Source organism: Aulostomus chinensis, chromosome 23, assembly GCF_037954235.1.
Source record: "Aulostomus chinensis isolate RoL2024-O1b breed Wild chromosome 23, RoL_Achi_v1.0, whole genome shotgun sequence".
Classification (NCBI taxonomy): domain Eukaryota; kingdom Metazoa; phylum Chordata; class Actinopteri; order Syngnathiformes; family Aulostomidae; genus Aulostomus; species Aulostomus chinensis.
Genome location: NC_141342.1, coordinates 10,652,701 through 10,676,381, shown reverse-complemented (window position 1 = coordinate 10,676,381; position 23,681 = coordinate 10,652,701). Strand labels below are relative to the sequence as shown.

The 23,681-nt window shown below is 42.7% G+C and overlaps 1 protein-coding gene across 4 annotated transcripts in view; it reads left to right on the top strand.

The window, feature by feature from the left end:
* rhbdl1 (rhomboid, veinlet-like 1 (Drosophila)) overlaps nucleotides 1-23,439 on the top strand; it is a 54,642-nt gene extending 31,203 nt beyond the window's left edge. For all 4 annotated transcript variants that reach the window (XM_086196462.1, XM_086196463.1, XM_086196464.1 and 1 more), the window contains 6 exons: nucleotides 561-785; nucleotides 1,589-1,737; nucleotides 1,873-1,985; nucleotides 14,990-15,090; nucleotides 17,341-17,401; nucleotides 18,834-23,439. In XM_086196462.1, coding sequence (XP_086052588.1) covers nucleotides 561-785; nucleotides 1,589-1,737; nucleotides 1,873-1,985; nucleotides 14,990-15,090; nucleotides 17,341-17,401; nucleotides 18,834-19,111 — 927 coding nt within the window. In that variant the 3' untranslated portion in view covers nucleotides 19,112-23,439. The remainder of the gene's footprint in view (nucleotides 1-560; nucleotides 786-1,588; nucleotides 1,738-1,872; nucleotides 1,986-14,989; nucleotides 15,091-17,340; nucleotides 17,402-18,833) is intronic.
* Nucleotides 23,440-23,681: the final 242 nt, after the last annotated feature.

Below are 23,681 nucleotides of genomic sequence, written 5' to 3'. Positions count from 1 at the left end.
CAACTGTAAAAATCCTGGTTCAAGATCTCTGCCATTTACCCTTAAGCGTCAGTATTTATTTAGACAAGAAAATAAAATAAAAAACTACCGCAAAGTGTATCTGACATGGTTTTTTTTTTTCAAAAGAAAAGTTTTACACATTCAAATCCTTATAACCCATTTCCCTCCTTTATTTATAGGGCAATGATTAAAAAAATTGATTGTAAAAATGTAACAGCGAAGCACAAATGTATCCATTCTCAGTGTTTGTGTACTGATTCAGTTGGCTTCTAAAATATTGGTATGTCACATATCATAATTGCAGACCTGCCTCTTAAAATCATTTTAATATGCAGAGAAATTTGATACCAATCAGAAAAATTATTCTAAGCAGTGAATTTCAAATTTTCAATCGCAGGAATGAAAGGAAAAAACATTCCCTGACTTGAGAAGGGCTTCAACGCTCGTGGTGAAAAATATTCTTGATGTGGAAGATTCAAGTGACGAACTTGTTGGATGTTGGTGTTGAAGTTTGTACGTTTACACTCTCACTGTGGTAAACTTTGTCATCTTCTCCCCAGATGAGCAGTAAACGCTCCAGCAGTTTCCGACGGGCCATCGCCAATGGCCGCCGCACGCTGCAAAGGGAGATCCTGTTGGACGAGACGGGGCTTGGTCTGTACAAACGCTTCGTTCGTTATGTGGCCTACGAGATCCTTCCCTGCGAGACCGATAGACGGTGGTACTTCCACCAGAACCGCCTGTGTCCCCCACCTGTCTTCATCGCCGTAGTCACCATTGTCCAGGTGAGTCTAAGAGGATGTAGAGCGATTGTCTGATTTAGACACGTGGCCTGGAATATTTTGGTGCCACTTAACCAGAATACAATCTTGAACCTGCTCTGCTGGCTTCACTTATTGATCACATTATTTTCTGAAAGGTTTGATATGAGCTGGTGACACATTTGGGAGTGAGGAGCTTGGTGGATTAAATGTCATTCAAAACCCTCCATCGGGGTTTTGGGGTTTTTTTTCTCCTGGTTTTTGCCACAAGGAAAGTAGGTCAGTGAGCACCCTGACCACCACAGTGGCATTAATTGACCTATTATAATCACTGGAAGGAAAAAAAAAAAGAAGAAAAGAAAAGCTGAAGCTGTCAAGGAGCACAGTTGAATGATTGGGGGATTAAGAAGGGGGGAAAAAAAAATATAGCCTCTTCACAAAACTTCATCATTTCCCTCGAAATCATCCCATTTCTGAAGAAAAGAAAGCCAAGTGCTCTTATAATGCCCCTAAATGACTGTGAATGGTCTGCAATGACAATGAGAATGGGATAATAACAGTTCATTTTAATTCACAGAGACAATGCCTCATTATTCTATGAAAAGAAATTAATGGAATTGAACCAGATGTGCCTTTTTTCTGTGAGCAGTAATAGTCTCCTCATGTTTAAAAAGCATCAGCTGAATACAGAAAAAGAAGGCAACACCATGCGTCTCTCATAATTAACAGTGGGTTTTGTTTGCTTGGCACTTTCCACCTTTTCTACAAGGGCGTAATGGGTCAGCAGGAACTGACAGGTTGGTGTTGTTTCTCTGTCTCGGTTGCAGATTATCGTCTTCATGTGCTACGGCGTCATGCTAAACAAATGGGTGCTGCAGACCTATGAGTCTGACTTCATGAAGAGCCCCTTGGTCTACCACCCCGGTCACCGTGCACAAGTGTGGCGCTTCTTCAGCTACATGTTCATGCACGTTGGGTACGTTCTTGAACTCGCTACTTGTAGACCTCTGAAATCCTGTGAGTTGTTGCAGATGATGCGCAGCAGCGCTCTCACGCTGTCGTCTTTATCTTGCACCCCCAACCCCACCCCTTCTTGCACCCCTCTCTTTAGTTTGGAGCAGCTGGGCTTCAATGCTCTACTGCAGCTAATGATTGGCGTTCCTTTGGAAATGGTCCATGGAGTCTTACGAATAAGTCTGCTTTATATGGCGGGAGTTCTGGCCGGTGAGTGTCCTTTAAAAATAACTATTACATAAATCAGTGGTCTTCAAAATGAATGCCAAGGTTGATTCTTGTCCAGTTTTTACTTGACATTTTGAAGAAACGTTCAAGGAATTTGCATTTGCATTAAAACAAAACAAGGCATCACTTGTTATTACATATTTTTATTTCATAATGAAGTTAAAAACATCGCTGTCCATTTGCAGCTGTGTACTTAAATCTGCTTGTGTTTTGGCCGCTGGGGGGCAGCAGAAACTTGTTGAAACCTCAATACTGACAAATTGTCAACTTTTAAGTTGGTGCAGTGAACTTGAAAACAAACACGTTGATTAGCGTATCTGTGACAAGAATTGTGGAGCAGGACCCAAACGCATCAACTGGAGCACAAATAGTCTTTATTCAAACTGATTGGGGGGACAGGAGCGGGGCCGAGGATCAGGCGTAGGTTGGTATCGGGTATTCTATAGACATAGGGGCAGGGTCACCAGGCAGACGGGAGAGGGATTGCATGGGGCTGGCAGGCGGGGCCGACGGGCGGGGAAGAAGGCAGGATAAGGGAACGCAGTTTTCGGAAGTGCGAGAAGCGTGCTATAACTCAACGATCTGGCAGAAAACAGGGTGAAGGGCTTGGGTTTAAGTACGCCTCCAGCGGGATCTGCTGCGGGTGTGCTTGTTAGAGAATGGGAAACAGGTGGAGGGGTCGTGGTTGGCCAGGAGCTGTGACAATCTGGCAGTTTAGACGCTAAAAGTGTTAGCAGTTTGATGCCGAGCAGCGAGTGTACATTGGGTATTTAGCATTTTTCTCTGACACATAATGACTGTGGCTAAAAACCACCAGTGGAAGCAGAGCAAACGTGTGACGGCCAATTTGTTGCCAGACCTTTTGTCGTTTTGGTTTTGTTGCTAAACCTCATATAAATACCAAAGTGGGTCCTTTTTTTTGTTGTTTACTCGTTGCTCGTCAGGATCACTAAAGACTAATTACCACACGGTATTTTGACGCCGCCACTTCTACTGCTTCCGAGAGCCTGAACTTGTCATCTTGTCCTCACACCAAGAAGTCGAGATGTAGCACTCGTGTCTTTGTTGACAAGGAAAACCGCGTTTGCTATGATCCTCCATCACATCAATTTGGAGATTTGGTGTTTTATATCCACACTGATTGCTAGACGTGGGTCGCTCTTGGCAGTTTTTCAGTGAATGCGTATTTGCAGAAGTCATATCAACACAACTACGTAAATCTCCTCTCATCTTTGCCGTGGAACAACCTCCGACTTGGATCTCGTAAGTCTCTCACTAACTATTATTTGATTACCATGAAGACTGATTCATTCACTTTCACCGACCTGATACCAAGGCGGTTCTCTCTACACGACTAAAACTTCCAATTCTTTCGAGTTCCTTTTCCCGTCTTTTCCCTGCACAATGTAAAATTGAGTTAATTCAGCTCAAATCCTCATTCCCCCATACAAACAAAATCAGACACACACTCACATGCACACACTCTTTTAAGACTCGTGAATTATTGTGGCTTTGATTTACTTTAGCAGTGACGACAGAGAGAGAGAGGGAGCGAGCGTGGGACTTAGATGAGGAAAAGTGGGAGAGTAATGCGGGGTTTCTCTCCGGGGAATTAGCCAGAGTGCAGTTGGAGATGCTGTTTGGAGATTTAAGCTGCAGCCAGAATCAAACAGGGAGAAGAAAGCGATGAAGAGATTGTGCTTGGTGACATTTGTACCCCCCCAGGTCCTGAGGTCGATCTGTATTCATTTGCATGTCTACGCTCCTGTTAAACAACTTGAATCTGAATCTGAAAATACTGACTTTGACTTTTTACTCTATTTAACTTTCAACACGATATCACCAGTCTGACTCCAATTCCCAAACTGGTAAAGGAGGAGAATAAATGGAAGAACAGCTTGCAGTGAGGAGCTAGAACTGAAGCTGCGCCAGTCAGCTCCACACGCTCTGATCTGTCGGAGAGTGTCAGGTTGTGGAGTACACCGGGACTGTTGAAGAGCATAATTCTGTGTGTTTTGAGTCTGGGTGGAGGTTGTTAGAGCCTCTGTGAGGAGTAGAGTGACACTGCTACCAGGTGAGAGGTCGGTGGAGGAGGTAGAACGGGGCAGGGGTGATTTATTGGTAGACATTTAGTCAGCACAGTGAACAGTGGTGAAAAATCTTTTACTCATTTCATGCTGACGTTCATGTGACACTGTTGCTCAGTCAGTCCATGACTGTCATCAGCAGCTACTGGACGGACCGCTGGAACATGTGCGAAGGTTAAATAGGAATAAGGTTGGTGGTGTTCAGACTTCACATTTAGCACAAAATTTTGGTGAATATTTTGCTTTGTGAACAAAAGAGTTGAGGGGATACGACGTTTTCAATGTAATCCATGGTAGCAACACTGATGCTATCTGAGGTATCACAGGGGGGGGGGGGGGGGGAAAGACCGGATGAAGACTTTGGCCCGCTCGTGCACATCACCTTTCCTCTTTGACACTACCTTCCATTCAAATAAATCTTCCCAGCTTTCATTCCATTAACAGCCAGAGAAACCGTTAACAGTGTTCATCATTGGGTGATAACTGAGATGCGTAGTATCATCAGAGTGGGTTATCATATACAGTGAAAATATCATGTTGATGAAGCACATGTTTCATTTTAAGCAACCTCAGCTGTTCTTTCACTTTTTATCTGCTATACTCAGTATTTGTCATTGCCATTGTAGCGTGCATGTTAGCATGCTGCTGTTAGCATTGAGCTTGATGCTCCACTGTGAAGGACACGCATTGCCGCTATCTGGCCCGCTCCAAACTGATGCTACAATAGCATTCTAGTGTGTAGCTTTGTGTGGATGTTACAGACAGATTTTTATGTTTGGGTAAGTTGTTTTTTTTTTTTTACATTTGTTTTTAGGTTATATGGCAAACAAAGCAAAAATATGAATGTGTGATCTGATGATTTGTTCCAGTGCCTACTTAGCTTCACACACTACTCTGCTCTGCTTGTGCACACTGTCTTGTTACTACACAGCCTATCGCTGCCTCACACTTTACATTTTGACAGTTTCCCCTCAGTCTTTGTCAACATATGATTGCTAGTGGATGTAAGAAATTGCCCGGTCCTTTGGATTTTCCTCCCATTTTATCGCCCTGTGGCCGTCTCATGTTTATATTCATGCTGTCTGATTCTAGCTCATGACTTCAATCATGTCAGCTGTTGCTCTCTGCTCTCCCATGCATGTTGTTAGGTTGGTTTTTTTTTGTCTCCCAGGTTGTAGTTGCACTCAGTGGGTGTGTGTTCACAGAGCGATGTGAAGCAGGTAGTGTGTGTGTGTGTGTGTGTGTGTGTGTGTGTGTGTGTGTGTGTGTGAATGGAGAATTTCTGCACGGCAGGTTTTTCTTTCAAAGCCAAGAGAGAGGCATTTTTGAAGATGCTTCAACTACAGGATAAAACTGTTCATACATATCTTACTTGCATTACAACTTAACTCTCCTGTGATGCTATCGAAAATTTAAGATGTGGTGCACCATTCCAAAATTACAAACCACATGGCACATTTTGTCCTTGTGGTGGGAAAAAAGGAATAATTGTGTAATTATTTTTTCTGACAGAGCCGCAAAGACCTCGGTGGTTGTCCTTGCTCATTGGGCATCCATTCAGTAATCCTTCATGGCTCTGCTGCACTAACACTATGTGGAGAGCTCTACTTCAAATTAATGTTTGCAAATGGATGCAGTCAAATATCTGGACTTTGTTTGAGAGATGATGAGTCATGTTCAACATTTCAGCCCAGCTCCACATTAAACACAAGCGTCAGGGATTCCCCCCCCCCCCCCGTCTTCTCTTCCCTCGAGTCAGCAGCTTCTTCAGGACGTCAACAGGTGCCTGAACACCGTATTTGTTTCCTGGTGGACGTGTGCGAGCCTCAGGGCGTCTTCCCCATCTAAGATCTCACACTGACAACAATCCAAATCATCCAGCAGCCTCTTTCACACTTGCAGGTCTTCTGTCTCGCTGTTCAACTCGTATATCAGAGTGGTGATGAGGATCTATGATGTCAACATACTTTTTTTTTTTATTCACTGCTCTGTGGGGCCGGGCAAGGTCAATTCTTTTCACATTAATGTGATAAAACAAAGACTTGAGGCGAAATGTGAATTTTGTTGTATCAGTTGTAGTGCCATCACATTTAGAGGATGTTGCTCTCTTCAAAACCTCAACCCTCATTGGCTGAAACACTCTTGTTGTTCTTGGACGATGTGATTATAATTGTGTGAACAGGGGGATTCTGGGATATTTCTCTGGCTACATAAAGGAATTGTACTCAGATGTTTCATTCAACAGCCCTTGCATCAACTCCTTTTGGCTCCTACCAATACGTTTTGAATTATGCAGGAATATTTACTCCTTCATGTGTACAGAAGCCTGTTAACGGAACACTGTTTATTGTGATGAGAGCACGCTGCTTGGGCTGCTTCTTGGTATCTCCAGTCAGAAAGAGGACGAGACATTCTGGGGATTGCAATAGAAATGTGATAAATGAATGCACGTCAACGTAATCTCATTGTTGCCAGCGAGTTGATGTTGTCATTGCTTAAAAAGCACCACGCAGAGTTTACATGTGCCGTTTAATCCTTCAGCGGTTGATTAATGTTGCTTTGATATCAGGCAGAAGTGCGGTGGTGTCAGCTTTCCGCCGCGGCCATGAGAGTCGCTGTGTTGTCGCTCTTAATTTAGCCTGATGGTTGCTTCTGGCCTCTGGCGCGATAATAAAAGTTAATGCAGGTCCCCAAATGACTGGAGGTCTTGAGGCTTATTGTTGTTCCACTACTGTTTCCACATCCACGTTATATAACTTCCTTTCACTTTCAAAGGCGTGCTTCACATATTTAGGCAGGGCAAATATGATTATATCTGCTGCTCCGGCTGGATGGAGGGGCTCGCTGCCTCACCAACAGTGACTTTGACCGTCGTCTTTTTTTTGCTGATGTTTGGCAATTGATGGGGGTTGACGTCTCTGTGCAAATCCTAACCTCCGAAAAATGAATTAACACAGCAGTACAAAAAAAGTTATAATATAATATAATATACTATAAAACTCTTTCTCTGATGCCATTTTATTGAAGACACGTCATGAGAAGAGTGTGAAGGTTCAGAATCAAATAAGATGAGATTTTGTCAGCTTTAGTTATATGTAATCGTGTTGTTTCTGTCTTTATAGCAAACATTTTGAAGTGTTTTAAAATACAGGAGGAGCTAAAAAGATAATCAATAACTGTGAGTGAAAATTTTTAGATATTCTCGAAGTCAATGAAAGTTTTTCTCTGGGTAGAAAATGGAATCCCTTCGCTCCGCATCAGCAGCGGCGACTGAACAAGAGAGATGGCGATGAAAAGACGAGAGAGGGCAGAACAAGAGAGAAGAACGGAGTGCTTGATAAATCACTCTCAGTGCTCGAGGGGTGTGACTCGGCCTTTCTGACTTTTGCCCTGACTCACTCTTGGAGCACTGGTGTGGAGATATCTAAAAAGAGTTGAATGGCTGGAGGTGAATCTGGGGAAAAGCAGGAGCCATTTTCATGACAGCGGCGGCATCTTCGTGTCACCATTGTCAGCTGAATACCAATGACTTCCTGCCTGCTCTTACTTTGAATGTCTCGCTGCAGTATGTATTATAGTTATAGTGAAGTAAATCTGGCTTGTGTTTTTCTCTTAGCTTAGTGTAGCTACTGAACCCCACATGTGATGCGTTTGCTGGTGTTTCTGATATACTCCCCTGGTGCTGAGTAGAACTAAGCACCAAGGAGGCAGGGTGACCTTGGAGCGATGCAGAGGCTGCCAGCATGATTATGATAATTCCTAACCCTCACATTCAACTACCCCATGGTCAACACTTCCTAGGTGACACCAAGCTCAGTTCCTGCACCGCTGCAGCCGTGCTGATAACAGCACAAATGGATATTACGACTGTAACGCAACCTCACTGAAGGAGCTGGAGTTGGAGAGGATGCCATTTCTCTAATAGGTTTAGATCCCATTTACTTTGGCGGTTAGTTTCAAGGTTCTCCGATGGCATCAGGCCTGTTGTAGCCGTCACTGCGGCTTCAGAACCTTGAGCACAGGATGATATCTAAAGCCCTTTGTCATTGGAATGTTTGGAGAATTTGAGTAATTTCCCTCCAAGGTCAGTGATTGTGCTTGGAAAAGCAATCGTGAGTGATAACGACTTTGGTCGTGATGAGAATTTCTATTTAGTATTACAGACAATTTAATGGGCATAGTTTGATAAAAGCTAATTTCTAAATTTCTTCTTTGCCCTCTCTGGTATTGACATACTTGCTCCCACATACGAACTCTCCTAGATTAGATATGCTTACATTTATTTGATGCCATGCTGAGCAGTCTCCCCTCAGCAGCTCACAGACTGATTGATTTTTCCTGACGCCCCCTGGGGTAGCATAAATATATGTTTCCTGCCATAGGGCAGATTTGGACAGGGCAGGAAAACTGTTCAGATAAACAATGAATCTCCACGGAAACCAAGGACGAGGTGTGTTTGCAGTGGCCACATTGGTGTGATGTGAAGTGATGAATTGCATTCACCCCCCCTCGGCAATAGCTTTGACAGTGCTGCTGTACTGTTGTTTCCTTGTTTTCTGTTTTTTTTTTTCCCCTTCATTTTGTAGAGACGAGAGAAGCTGATTCATGTTATGTTTCCTCATTGATGTCGCTGCTCTGACTGTGGTGCAGGAACGCAGGTGTGTGCTGTTTTGTCGCTTTGAGGATGCCGACAGTACGGATGCTCCTCCACAGCTTGACACCGCAGATAAGCAAAAGTTCGCAGACTCCTTCTTTCCCTTCACATCATCTGAGGTTTTGCCCCCCCCCCCCCACACACACACACACACACACACTTCACCACAACTCCTGTAGATGGATGAAGACATGAAGATGTTTGGTTACATGAGGACTGATTACAACTCATGAAACTCTACTTGAAGGAAAGTATAAGTGACAGGAGATATTTCCCTTATCTCCTCATGTCTGGAGGACACAGAGGTGTCCATCACCTTCCCAGGTGGAAAATGTCTTTAATAGAGCTCCCCCCAGTCTGACAGCACTTATTGTAGTTGAAATGAGCCTGTGAAATGGACGCCACTTTATCCAATGACATTTGAAGCCATGAGCTTTTCAAAGAGACTGTAATGTAGACAAAAGACCAAGTGACAGATCGCCTGACTCCAGCGGAGTCACCCTGACATTTACGTATTTTTGCTTCACCTCCAGACTGTCTGCTCACATAGAAAATTAAATTAAGCTCAATTTCAAAATCAAGAGAATGTCACCTCTTCATGGGGGCACAGAGATACAACTAAAAGTATTTATCTGTTCGACCAGTACTACAAAATGATTGACTAATTATTAGTACTCGCATGTTGTGAAAACTGCATCAAAAAATTCTCAAGATGTGAAAATTGTCTCTAAAAAGACTAAATTAATTATTCAACGGTTTTGCTTTCTTGGGTCAAAGCAAAATATATATTGTTAAACTTGGGCTCAGTGCTTTTATTTTATTATTTCAAACACTTACTGCATTTATCAGCCTATATTATGTAAAATGTCAACCTGTTGCACCCAGAGGGACACTTGAATGCAGTTGCAATTGTAGTACATAGTTCCACAAGTGTCGTGTGATGGGTGGGGGGGGGGTGTTGCCCAAGTTCTGTCACAAAATATCTTAGGTCACCTGAAAGGTCATCTTGGCAACAGATTTGTATTGAAAGAACTCAAAGCATTAGCAGCTAGCATTAGCACATAAAAAATTGAACGCAATAACAGTAGTGTGTTTGTGAAACTGATTTGTAGTACTAAAAAAGGACAGCTATTTTATTGGTATAAGCTATAATTAAGAAATGATCAGTTACTGGCAGAAAACAAATCTATACTGTGAATAAGAATTGTCTAGAATCTAGACGGTCGTCATCAAGCGTGAGCAGGCAAAAAAGGTGACCATTTTATCTTCTTTTGTGTGTTTCATCGATTTAGTTATCCAGTGAAATCTTGATGTGCAGACACAGCAAGGGGCTCCGTTACCATGTCAGAAACTACCGTGTTCAGCCGTGTATTGGACTGAGTTAGTTAATTTCATTGTCTTGTTCTTCTTGTTCACTTCTTGTTCTGTGTCATCGGGCCTTGAAATATTTAAAAATCCCACAAACAGGAAGAAGTTGCTCCGAATGCATCCTCGTGCCCCCGCTGCTGTGCATGCACACAGTCTCCCACCAGTCTCCATCAGTCCCCCTCTCGTCTTATTTGGTCATGGTAAATAAATCTGATCAGGCATTTCCCCAGTTTATTAGCCGACAGAGGCAGCCCTGTGACTCACTGCAGGACTGCTGACTGCAGCACATCAAGATTTAATGCACACAGGATAGATGTGTCTGAGGCAAGTGTGTACAAATACAGCAGCCTAGAAGTATCAACCGGCAGGGAGGTTTCCCTGACTGACGCTCCAGCAGAGCTCGCTCTCTCTCTCTCTCTCTCTCTCTCTCTCTCTCTCTCTCTCTCTCTCCTCTCTCTCTCTCTCTCTCTCTCTCTCTCTCTCTCTCTCTCTCTCTCTCTCTCTCTCTCTCTCTCTCTCTCTCTCTCTCTCTCTCTCTCTCTCTCTCTCTCTCTCTCTCTCTCTCTCTCTCTCTCTCTCTCTCTCTCTCTCTCTCTCTCTCTCTCTCTCTCTCTCTCTCTCTCTCTCTCTCTCTCTCACACACAACTTTCCTTCTATTTACCTGCTGTGCGAGCATGTAGGTGTGTGTCATCCTGTAGACAGTCATTGTAACTAGAAAGTACCACAGAGATAGTTTGGAATACTTCAGCAGGTGTTTTACGTCTGTCCAAGATGCAGTCACAAAACGTAACAAGCGTGTAGTGTTGAGTATAGATACGGGTGTACTTCTATCGTAGTACATCGAAGAGTACTGAATACTTCGACACATATTCAGATACAGTCACGATATACCACCTTTGACGGTCAACCAACAAATTCTTACAGCACTTCGGTAACTCACACAGTAAATCCCCAGTAAACAATATTTTTGGAAATGTTGTCTTTTTAAACTTGTGTGGGTCCAGACCATCAAACACAGTAAGATATTTCATCCAAATCATATTATTCCTTGTATAAAATAAGTAACGTGCACCAGAGAATCAACGCATGAATGTTTATTTTTTGCTTAAACACAACCCAGTTTGCCCTTAAACTCGAGAGATTTTAGGGGGAAAAAAAAGATCTGCAACCATTTAGACGTCTTTAAAACACCAACCAGAATATTTCTTTTTCAGGAGCATCATCTCCTTTCCTCCAGGGTGTGTGTACTTTTCACAGATCGACTGTAAATAGCCGCAGTAATCAACCGCCGCCCACATACATACACAAACTCTAGAAAGCTGTGCAAAACATCAGGTTTATAACTTTGCAGAGGCATGATGCACCATACATTCCAAGGATTAGATTACTGTTTCTTAATTGAAGCATTTGCTGTGCTCTGGTGCAGCTTCCGCTGGAGTGGCTACAGAGAGGCGTTGCCTCAGGCACTGTCAAAGTCTGGCCTCCGATCAGCTTACCATCCCTTGTCTGCTCCTTATCCTGGAGAGACTGCCAAATACAGAGTTGACCCATAGCTTAAGGGCAGCCTAGAGTAACAGTAAGTTTAGTTTGACAGAAGCTCAGTTCTCTGAGCTGCACAGGGGATTATACTGCGGTAGATAGAATATAGCCCTGAGTGTCTAGTTGACCTATACTCCACACAAAGTACAACATTTTCACTGTCTACGCTCACTGCATGCTGCAAGCTCACAAAAAGATTTGAGGACGGTGATGATGACTTCACGATGGCAACAATAATTCATCCGAGCATGAGATGGAATGTGTCAAGTCTGCACCGAAATAATCGCACACCTCACGTCTCAGCTCCTGCTGAGTGCGAGAATCCTAAATCTTAAATCCCCCTAAGCGGGAGAGCCCACATGACAGGCCTGTTTAATATTCATCCTGTATTTGGGAGCCTCTCACCAAAGCCGAGCAAGCAGGAGGAGAGAGCAGTTTGTATCCTCCCTGTGGAGCCCATCTCTTCCTCTGAGCTGGAGGTCTCAGGTTGTCTCCTCCTCCCAAACCCATAGCTGGTGGTGTCAGGTCCCTGACAAGTGTCTTCTACTGATAGGAGGTCTGTGCTTGGTTTAACTCTGATACCTTAATACTCTTATTTAATGCAATTTGGGGTAGTTTTTGCCATTGAACTGTGGAAGACCTATGCCAAGATGGATACAGAATACAAACATCTACAAGACGTTCCCAAACCCTTTCAAAAGCTGAACACTCCTGCCTACCAATATTTGTAATCTTTCAATAGTTTTTTTTTTTTAATCAATCAGTTAAACCTCATCCTTATTTTGAGCTGATCACATCTCCAGAATACAAAGGAGATGACTTCCAGAAGCCAAAACATCAAAAAACAAAACTCAAGGAATTTAATCCAAGGAGGTACAAATTTCCTTCAGACAATTTCATCAGCGTGTCTGGCTTTTTATGTTCAGCTTTGCAGAGCTGATATTTGCATACCTCAGCTACAAGATGTCAAAGTTTGTTACAAATGTCAGGTGAGAGATTGTTTTAGGAAGAGGAAGGACTGGTCATGATGCTTCTACAAAATCACATCATTCATTCAGTTGAAGACAGTACATGTAACTAAAATCAACATATTTTCTCAATCAAACCCCCAGACATTTGCTCATATTTCATATTAATCAGGGTAACATCAATATACAGTGTCTCCAGGCTCCACTGTGTTGAAGCAAAACTGCAAAAAACGTTGCAAAGCTGCAGAAAAGTCTAAAAGGGAAACTCAGATGTTGCTCCAATTCAATTTGTCCTTTTACTTTGAAGAGATCAGAGACCACATAATGTCTGCTACACTGTGAAATTGCGATTTTGTGGAACTCCTAAAAATGGGCCACTGTGAATCTCCTCAAATCTTTAGCTGAAACACCAACCTTCATATGGACTATAAATCCACATGAAATAGCCCACAGGTGTCGTGGCGAGGAGAGATGAATGACTCAGGAGCGCGCTCTCTGATTACCATCTGTCTTTCCAGGATCATCGCTGCCACCACGAGCTGACAAGGCGTTCTTTAAGATGATGTTTACTCTGTGTGGTCCCACGACACACACACACACACACACACACACACACACTATGAATCTAACAACATACATTATAGATCTGAGATCACAACTCCAGCAAACTCCAACTGTGATTAAAAAGAGGCTGTTTTGTTTTATCAGTCCTCTCCGCTTCCCTTATCAGCTCATTTGCATAATTAGCAGCGGCTGCCGCTGTCCTTGCAAGCAACTGACACTGTGATTTCTCCTGCTTGGAATTTTTTTTTTTTTTTTTTTTTTGTCCTACTTCATAGTGTCTCTACAACAGTTTTGCACGGTGACGACAGCAGCAGGTGCAGCGAACCTTTTGTCTGTGACTTTATAACATTTTGAGGACAACAGCTGCAGCTTGGTGACGTCCTGTTCTAGGTCTGTGATTGTTTTACTTTGGGCTTTTTTCTTTTTTTCCTTTACTTTAAAGGAATGTTTTCACATTTTGCTCAGCGTTAAGTGAGAATAGAACAGCCTCTCTCCAGGAAACTAATTAGCTTATCTCGGTTTTGAATAATGGCCGGTAACATCATGCAGTCCCATCGGGTCGAATCAGCTCTTTAAGTGCCGGCACCTTAAAGACTCTTTAACCCTTTGCTTTGGCAACAAAACACATGCAGTTTCTTAACAAGTACCTTTCAAAACAGCACATCTGGCATCGTTCCATACCCCCAAATGAGGCTCTGACATCCAGCGCAAGGCATTTTTAAAGCACATAAGCGAGAAATTATCCTCTCGGCGAGCTTCCCCTGTGTTCACTTGACCTTATTTTGATCAGAGATCTTCCAGAGATTGATTATTTTAATGACACCCTCTCGAAAGAAAGTTCAGTCAAGAGTTACAATTTTACAGTCGGTTTCAACAGACTGCATCTGTAATATTGTTTACAACTTAAGAGGGTTTTGATGTTGTGTTTGAGTGTTATGTAGCGTAGATGTGAGATGAAAGGGCACATGAAGGTCAGCTGCTGTGAAGATTCAGTGATTTTCGACTAAAAGCCCAGAGGAAGGTGATTTGTGCCGCTGCCTGATGAGTAACCTCAACCTCCCCTTGTTTTGGTTTTGCCTCTCTCTTTAACAACCAAAAAGGTCTACCGTGATGTTAATGTTTAGAACTCTGGAAACGAATGAATACAGTGTCAGAGAATGAAATAACTTTCTGGCAGGTTTCATACCATTGGAAACTGATAATGCACACGGCTATAACGATCATATTTTAACTCTTAATGTGATTATTCAAAACAGATTTCAAGGGGCAGGCAAGTGCGATTCATGGCATCACCATTTAGAACTCTTTGTCCTGTTGAAGGTCAATGATTGACAGACATGTTGACTCCTCAGTAAAGCAGAGAAATTAAAGCGCAGGATTATTCATTATGCTTTTTGAGGAAAAGGTTTTAAGAGAGATTTGAAAATGCGCATGTACACGTTTATGATGTGGAAAAATTAAGCCGCCGGTCCTCAAATACTGAGAATGAATAGTTGGAGGAATCTTGTGTCCAGCATTTAAATGTGGAAATTAAAAATATTTGCGTATTAATTTATTCTGGATTTTTTTTAGCAAGGAGGAGGAAGAGGAGGCATTCGTTTTTCATGAAAAAAAAATCATGTCAGATGCATGTTGTACCTTGTTTGCCTTGACACATGTGTGGATTTGTTTTTAACCAATCAATTATCAGGTATATCCGGTAGTAGTAAGTGTAAAGTACACCCAAACACACACACACACACACACACACTGGTCACCCCCTCCCTTGCTTATGTCTTAACTCCTCATCTGTGTGTCTCCCTGCAGGCTCGCTGACAGTGTCCATCACCGACATGCGTGCTCCAGTGGTGGGAGGCTCCGGCGGGGTCTACGCTCTGTGCTCAGCGCATCTGGCCAACGTTGTCATGGTAACTGCTATCATCACCTCCATTGTTACTACGTCTACAAACGTTTTTCAAAAGAGACGAAATGTCAGGGACAGACACACGCCAACGTCTCGAGCTGCATCACTTTTCTTTTTTTGCAGCAGCAGATGAAAGATTTTCCTGCTTCAGTCCGATCACAGCATTAAGAGAGGTCCTGTGACTTTAATTCCACTCATCAGCAAAACAGCGAAGCTTTCCGTTTTTGATGAGTTGCCCAAAGACTTCCTGCGGTATCTGATTTTTGCTTCCTCTGTGCCGATGAATCTCAAGTGAAATGGCATTTCAGACTTTCACATTAATTATTAAGATTGTGTTTGTTTGTTTGTGTCCACTGGAAAAAAAACAAACCCTTTTCCCCGTGTTTATTTGTGTGTGTTTCTGTCACATGGTTTCTATGAGAAATGCCTTCCACATTCTCCTCGAGTCTCCAGGCCATGTTACATCTGACGAATCACTTTAACTAATGTGGCTGTTCACTGTGGGCAGCCCAGATGCCAGCAAGAATGAAAATCAAAATTTGAAGACTGGCCCAGAGCGATGACTGTAACTGCAACCATGCGCTGGCAGCAGCTAACAGAAAGTTTATTTGCTCTGTTATACTTGTTTGCTGTCAGAAGAATCCTTTAAGCCATGTCTTAGTTCTGCCCTAATGAGTTGTCGCGTGTTTGTTTGTTTGTTTGTTTTGGTTGTATTTTTTTTTTTGAAAGAAATCTTGAAACCACATCCAGTCTTGACACAAGAAATTCTCTGCTCTCCTTCCAATAAGTTCAGATTTCACTGCGATTCACTTTGACAGTGGCTGCTCAAGCTGCATTTCTTGGCTTTTGCGATCATCGATGAGTGGCAGTGTTCGAGTCAGATGATGTAGAAGTATAAGCACTTGTTTATGGAATTTCACTCATGGCTGTGTTAGAGTAAGATGAAGCGATAGGAGTGCACAGGCATTGAAACTCTATCGAATATGCAGATTAAAGCCAGAACATGAAAAATGCCTAAAACCATTTAAGGTAAAAATGCGGTTACTTTCCTGCCAACGCGATGTGGGAAAAGTTAAATTATAGTGGTGTCGGTGCTGATTGGTTTAAGGCTGCTCCGTTTTATTCTTAACTCGATAGCACGTCTACTAGGATTCAAAGGCTGCAAACAATCCCAAGTGGAGTGTAGTCAGACCCGATTCAAGAAAAATGATTCATGCAGGGAATTATGGGTCTGGTGTACCAGGCCAGGACATCAAAGCAGCTAAACACAACTTCACAGGATAACAAATCAAAAGAAACACTCTCAAGCAGGCTGCAGCACCGTCGTATCACAAACAGTCCCACGACAACTAAAACAAAATCTCTAAAAGCCCTGGTTCATGATGATCATAGCTACCCAAGCATGAAAACACACACAAACTCACTTAAAACACCGAGACACAGGAAACCCGTCTGCTGCTTGCAGCATGCACGTGTCCAAGCAGTTCTGTGACTGGCTGCCCTGGTTAAATTGTTTAAAAATAAAACATCTAGGAACTGTGTAGAACTCAAAGTGAACTTCAAGACCTTAACCCTCAAGTTTCTTTCAAACAGCGAGTATATCTGTCTCCAAGTCCGCAGCGTTATCATCTCTGGAGTCACTGTCTTTTTGCTTTAAGATTGAGTTTGTGGGTGCGTGTCAGCTTAAATTCCCTCTATCCAGAGAGGGAACACCAGTCCCCGCCACCCCCTGTGCACCAGCAGCCCATGATATCAATCATTTATTTGTAGTAATACTGTGACCTTACTAGAGCTTCTTTAAAATGTATGGCTAAAGGCTGTCTATTTTTGTACTGTCTCTTTCATTTTACAGCAACTCGTTTTATGCTATTAGGGGCGAGGGTCACGTAACGGGGGGATGTAATTGGTGCAGTTATTCATCCTGGGGGGGCTAAATTTGTTATTCGAACTCTGGATGTGACGTTTTTTTGCCCCCCCCCCCCCCCCCTTGAGGATCACAAGGGATATGTATCGGCCCGTTCTACCTTTCTGTTAGATTATCTTAAACCTAATTAATAGAGTGCCACTGGCTTGGAACCAGGAAGTGGACGGCAGCAAGGTGTGCTCCCTCGTATGGATATGGATCGTCTCTCTGATCTAAATACGTCCAGAGCAGCGGAACTGAGGGGTTTATCCTGCCAAGCTGTTAATGCACCCATATGATGGCTGATTGTGTCGTGGTTGTTTGTGCTGACTCTGTTGCTCTGTGTTGCAGAACTGGGCCGGGATGCGATGTCCGTACAAGCTGCTCCGCATGATCCTGGCACTAGTTTGCAGTGAGTTCACTCTCCAATTCCTGCTCTTCCTGTTGCTCTTTATGCTGATTTGATCATTTATGCGTAGTACCTGTCATTTTCTGCACACCTGTTCAGTATGGTAGGGTTTTTTTTTTCATGTATGAGTGGGCTTTTAAAACCTCTCCAAGCCCAGCAACAGACATGAAGTCAGAGTGAGCGGCTTCCTGATTGGACATGTTGCTTTGTGTTCAAAGCATTTGAGTCACACTACTTGTCCTTTTTCTCCACACGAGTACCAATTCACTGTGACTTTCATTAGTGAGCAATATGTTCCCTCCATCTGTCCTGAGCCTGCCGCCCCCAAACTGAGAGAGCAGCGAGTCTCGGCTGGAACGTCACATATTTCTCCTGTTTTACAGTCTAGGGGGGATGTCAAAATAAAAGGTGACACTCTGTTCGTGAGCCACTCTGAAGGCTGAATTAATGTTTGTCCTGCTTTTACACCATCAGTGTCTTGTGTGTTTCAGCCTAAGAGAATTGAGAAGAGCAGGCACAACCAACTGAAAGCAATTTTTGAGAATTCGGATCCTTTTAAATCTTCCTGTGATTGTTCTTTGGCCACAGATGCAGACTTTGACAAAACATGAGCTGCAATACAAAGTTTGGCTCGTATCCCCTGTTTTTTCTACAATAAAAACTTCACAAATGTCTTGTTTTCTTAGACAGCTGATGACAAATATTCATATGAATTTTAACTGTATTCTCTAATTTATTATTCCTGGATGAAAAGGAAGTAGATCATTTTATCATAACTGGTTAGCCTGGATTCACCTCAACTGACGAAGAAGATCAAAGTCTGGTTTGATGTACCACAGGAGAAGTTTGCCCTGTTTTGTTTTTTCTCTAGCAGAAAAATTGTGAGGGCCTCTCTTAAACAAAACCTTTTCATAAACAAAATTAAGGTACATGTCTTCACCACATGAATATGAAATATGACAAGATTTATTGAGATTGAGGTTCAAACCCAGTCTCCACAAACGATGCGATTTAGGTTGGAAGAGGAGGAGGAGGAGGGCATCTGAACTCTTCCCCACCAGGGGATGCTCCTGAGCCCTCTGGTGGAAGGTGGGATTGGGGCGGTGGAGGGTGCCTGTGAGAGAAGGACAGAGTGCACTGATTGAATGGAGGGGGTGTGGCGGGAGGCCGGTGGACCAGACGGTGAAGTCCTGAATGAACCTGGTTCAGTCTCATTGATGAACTTCTGATTTTCTATACGTAGAAATGATAAACCTCAACACTTTAACTATCAATTCTAATCCAAGCCTAAGGGAGAGAGTCCTGTGTGTGACACATTCATCCCCCACAGACTTCTCCTGATGTGTTTGTACTTCATCCCCTTGGCTTCCTGAAGCTGCTCCCTGACAGAAACCACCCCTGATTCTGTCTTTGTTCTCCCATCATTCCTCCTCAGTGAGTTCAGAGGTGGGCCGTGCAGTCTGGCTCCGTTTCTCCCCACCGCTGCCAGGATCATCCGGACCCCCGCCCAGCTTCATGGCGCACCTCTCTGGAGCCGTGGTCGGCATCAGCATGGGGCTCCTCATCCTGCGCAGCTATGAGGAGAGCCTGCAGAAGCAGTGCTCCTGGTGGGTCATTGTCTTCTCCTTCATCACCTTCCTCCTCTTCGCTATCTTTTGGAACATCTTTGCTTATGAGCTACTTGGGGTGCAGATACCACCTCCTCCTCCCTGATGAAGGCCCCCACCCCCCTACCCCCTCCTCTCCCTCCTCCACATACACTCCAGCAGGCCCTCCACCGTAGTTAACTTCCCCATTCCCTCTCAAGTTCGTGAAATGATATTTCAAACTAAAAACCGACTAAGAATCCTTTTTTACGGATACTTTGCAAATCAAAGAAATATGTCTCTTTTATTAAAGAGGGATTCCAGTAGCAACAAGTACAAGTTCCACAGATCCACTTTGAGGAGCATTATATCTTTTTATATACAGTACGCTGACAACTCTACCAGCTCTAACCTTACAGTGAACATTCAACCGTTGTGCTTTTGTTTTTCTGAGGCTTCTTGAAAAGCTGTCAATCATCTCTTTCATCCTGCAAACATGTAAAGACCTTGTGTTAGAAAAGTTCACGTCACATGACTCTGAGGTAAACTGGTGAGAATAGCGAGAAGTGTGTGTGTGCTGCAGATGCGACACAGGCTGCAAAAAGCACATTTAATTTTTTCAGAACGGTAAAACCAATGTTGGCTTTGAGTTTGGATTTAATTTTGATTTCTTTTTTTTTTTTGCCACAAATCCGAGCTGGAGGGTTGAAGACAGAAAGGAATAAAGTGTTTATTTTTGCAGTTTGCCATTTGGAGAAAAAAAAAACACAAATCAAATAGGAGTCTTGATATTTGCCAGATGAAAAAGATGTAAAAAGGAAAAAAAAAATCCTAGAGCACGCACAGAAGATAAGAGAAAAGCTTTAAAAGCAAGATTCTGGGCAAAGTTTATGTGTATTTTTAACGTCTACCATCTTTGAGGTTAGAAGCATCTCTTCATTTCTACATGAAAAACGTTCTGTATGATTTTCACGACATTATACCAACACTGTGGATACGGATCACCGTCGACACGGGAGGAGAGAAAAAGATGTTCATGAGAAAATAAACCATCACTTCAGCCAGTGAACTCCTCCTTTTACCACGTCAAACCTGCTAAATGCTGACTCGCCAGACACACCCGTGTAAAATATGCCATGTCATGCTCTGTGGCTCTTGGAGCGAGATGAGGACGCACGCACACACACACACACACACACACACACACACACACACACACACACACACACACACTTCTCCTAGTCTTTGCGAGCAGCCACTGCCTGATTCTGTAGGTCAACTTGGACAAACTAAAGAAGGGAAACACACACACAGAGAAACTGGCCTCTGCTCTCGCGCTGACTGACTGAACTGGGGAGGGCGCGAATGTGTCATCAACTTGACCTCTGACCTTTGTGTCCCAGAGGGCATTTGGGGGGGGGGGGGGGGCTGTCCGTCAGGCCCAGTCTATACCTCAGTTTCTCATTCTTAGAGACTGTATACTTTTGTAAAGGAATGTATCTATGAAGAAAAAAAAAAAGAGTGTTATTAAGTTGTCTGTTTTTCATTTGATAGTGGATGTGTTTATTGTATGTTCATAACCAAGAGTATATTTATTTGTACTTTTTCTTCTTCGAAGGGGAAAAAAAAGAAAAGATTCAAATGGTGCAAAATTAAAGCTATGATTGTTCTCAAAATCGTCTATGAGGCAAAATCCCTGGATGACCACCGACGACTCGAGCTCACTTGATTTTATAAATCGTTAGTGCTTTACAAAACAAGCCATAGGAAGAACTCATCAGAGAGGGGGAAGTTAGAGGAAAATACTGATTGATAGCATTAGTTATTTAGTGAATTCAACAGCTGATGTGACAGAAGACAAACTGTGCAACCTGTGAAACCCCAGACTGTTTGAGATATTTTCATGTAGCTAGAATCCTGTTGACAGCTTCTTCTCGAACTTATTTGTAGAGCTTCATTTTTGCAAGCGCCCACATCCCAATCTTCTCCCCCTTGCAGATTCTTCTTTTTCGCAAATAACAAATCATGGACAGAGCTTCCGTCATACATCATCTCCAGAGTGATTCAAGCTTTTGGAAAGCTGAGCTGAGGATAGCAATTACATTTACTCGTGCGACGTTCCATTTCTCAGTCTCTTAATCAATAATTCATTGGAATGTCCGTTGGCTGCATGGGTAAGAAAATTTTATGCATTTGCCAATCTTGATAGTTGGTCATAAATAAAATCCTCTGCGTTTGCTTCCACATGAAAATGTCAGCAGCAGCAGACGACCCCGTGTTAAATGGGGGAATCAGTATGAAATAGGCAGAATAAGCCGTTTTCAGATATTAAATACCTTAAAAAGAATAGAAAATCAGCCGGTATTTGCTAGTAATGGATCTTTGATGGAAACTCTTGTGTATACTATGAAATATTATTGCTTGGGATAGCAAAGACACAGTACAGTGATGAATAATGCATACATACCCTGTTAGCCTATAATGAAGATGAAGAGGATGCCTGAGAGGAGGTTAATGTGCCTCTTTAACTTTAGATTCATAGGAACCCAGTAGGGTTGTAAAAAGGGCTAGAAACTGGTTATGTTTTTGTAGAACACAGTAACTGTGAATATCCTGGAAGAACACGCAAGAGCCCAGCTCACACACCCGGTGATACAGTCCCACCTGTATATAATCTCTTCTGAGCAAAACAGCGTTAAAGTTTTCAGGAGTGCTTATCTTGAAGCTCAATCTCCTGGCAGACAGCATCCACACACCCTCTCAAAAGAAAAAAAGAAAAAGAAAAAAAAAGAGTCCTCTCCTGTCTGAGAAAGCGTCTTCACTTCAACAGCAGCTCATCCTAAAGGAGTGATGGAGTCCGTGACAGTTTTGGATCGGGCCGGCAGAAACAAGACAATGCTCCTCATAAATGCTCTGCAGGGCTGTGAGGCTGCTTGCTTTCCCAATCTGTCACACTCTCATCACTACACACACACACACACACACACACTGTCAGGATGATGCATGGTGGTTGTGGGAATGTACCACCAGAGCCCAAAACTAGACCACAAACAGGATCTCTTTCTTTAATAAGTGGATGTGACAGGCTTGGTGATGTTAACTTAATTGCAGTCTTTGAGTGACACATTTGCTTTGTTTTTTGTTTGTTTTTTATAAAGAAGGTGCGTTGGTGGTGAGGAGGTGACAGGAGCCAAATAGGAGAAGCCTATCAATAACACATGATCCATCGCTTTTGATAATCCGCCCCTCCGTTAGCGTAGAGCCGGCGCTTTAGATCAACAAGACGAGGTTACAAAGTTGGCCGCAGCTCTGAGGTGATTGATTCATGAATCCTCCTTTATTAGGACTTTGAAAATGCTGCATACTTGACATTTATCCATTCCAGATTTCCTCCTGTCATGGATGGGCATATTATCGTGTTGTCATGTGCCATATTCTCTACTGCCATGCTTGTTAAAATTTTCTTTTAATTTCAATATGCCAATCCGTTGTGCTGTTATGCCCAATGCCTTGTTGTAGAAAGCCCACCATGACACACTGGGCAGGAAGGCTGCTTTGCTGTTAACTGCACAGTCCATGAGAGAAAGACGCCAGTTGTCATATATCCAGTTGCTGCTCTTGAGCTGCAGCGTGCCAACAAGCCAGCCAGGTTGCCTTTTCATGCTACTTGGATGTTAGACACTTACAGCAGGCCACTGTAGCTCTGGAAATATATTCACTGGATGCTCACAAGTACTTTGAGCTTTAGTAAAGAAATACTGGTGTAAGGGGGGCCTCAAACTCTGTAGACTACAAAAAAAAAAAGTAGTATTTTTTCAAAAATGTTCTGGGTAATGAAGTATTAAAATGGATAAAACTTTAAAAGCAGAAAGCCACACTGTATTAGCGCAGTCTTATTTTCATGTATGAGAGCTTAAAAACAAATGTAAAGGAGCTCCACCTGGTTAAAACAAAAATCAGGTTTTATGATAACATCACATCGTTAGTTTTGGTAGAAATTCTCTCCATCCACAAACAGTCTGAGCCACCGGGATATCACAGGGGGTCTCTTTCAGCGTGCATCACTTCCCTTCCACGAGTTTAGAACAAAGTCCTTTCTGTGCTGCTGTGGTAGTTTTCATAAGCTGCTTACTGTATCGATAAAAATGGTGCCAAGCTTACCAGGTTCAATCTCTCCAACCAGACAAGAGGTTGCACCGACAGCGTTTACAAACGAAAAAGCAGAAGAAGCTATTTTTCTCTTGGTCGCGAAGAAACTAAAGGATAACTAAATTTACATATGGATAATTTATATCAAAGTCCTCATTATTTCACAATCTATTGTACTTTTTAAATGTTCTGAACGGAACCATTTTATATTGTATATATGAATATATTTTGTTTTATTTTGTACTGTTCATTGTACTTTAATTTGATTTGGAAACAATATAAATAAAGAACAATACTGTGGCAACATCCCAAGGCCTTTTTCTCCCCATCACCACGAACTCTGTCAAGGAGATTCAATTCATTACTGTTAAAAGGTAAGGATCAAGAAAATATTTTTGGTGTAGTCCTGCATTATCAGATTATCTCCATGCTCATCCTGAATTTCTGGACTGTTAATATATGACAGTATTCTTCCACTTCATGCTGAAATTTCTTTTTTTTTCTCCATACAAAACATGATTAATCTGAAAAGTATGTCCATAATTTTT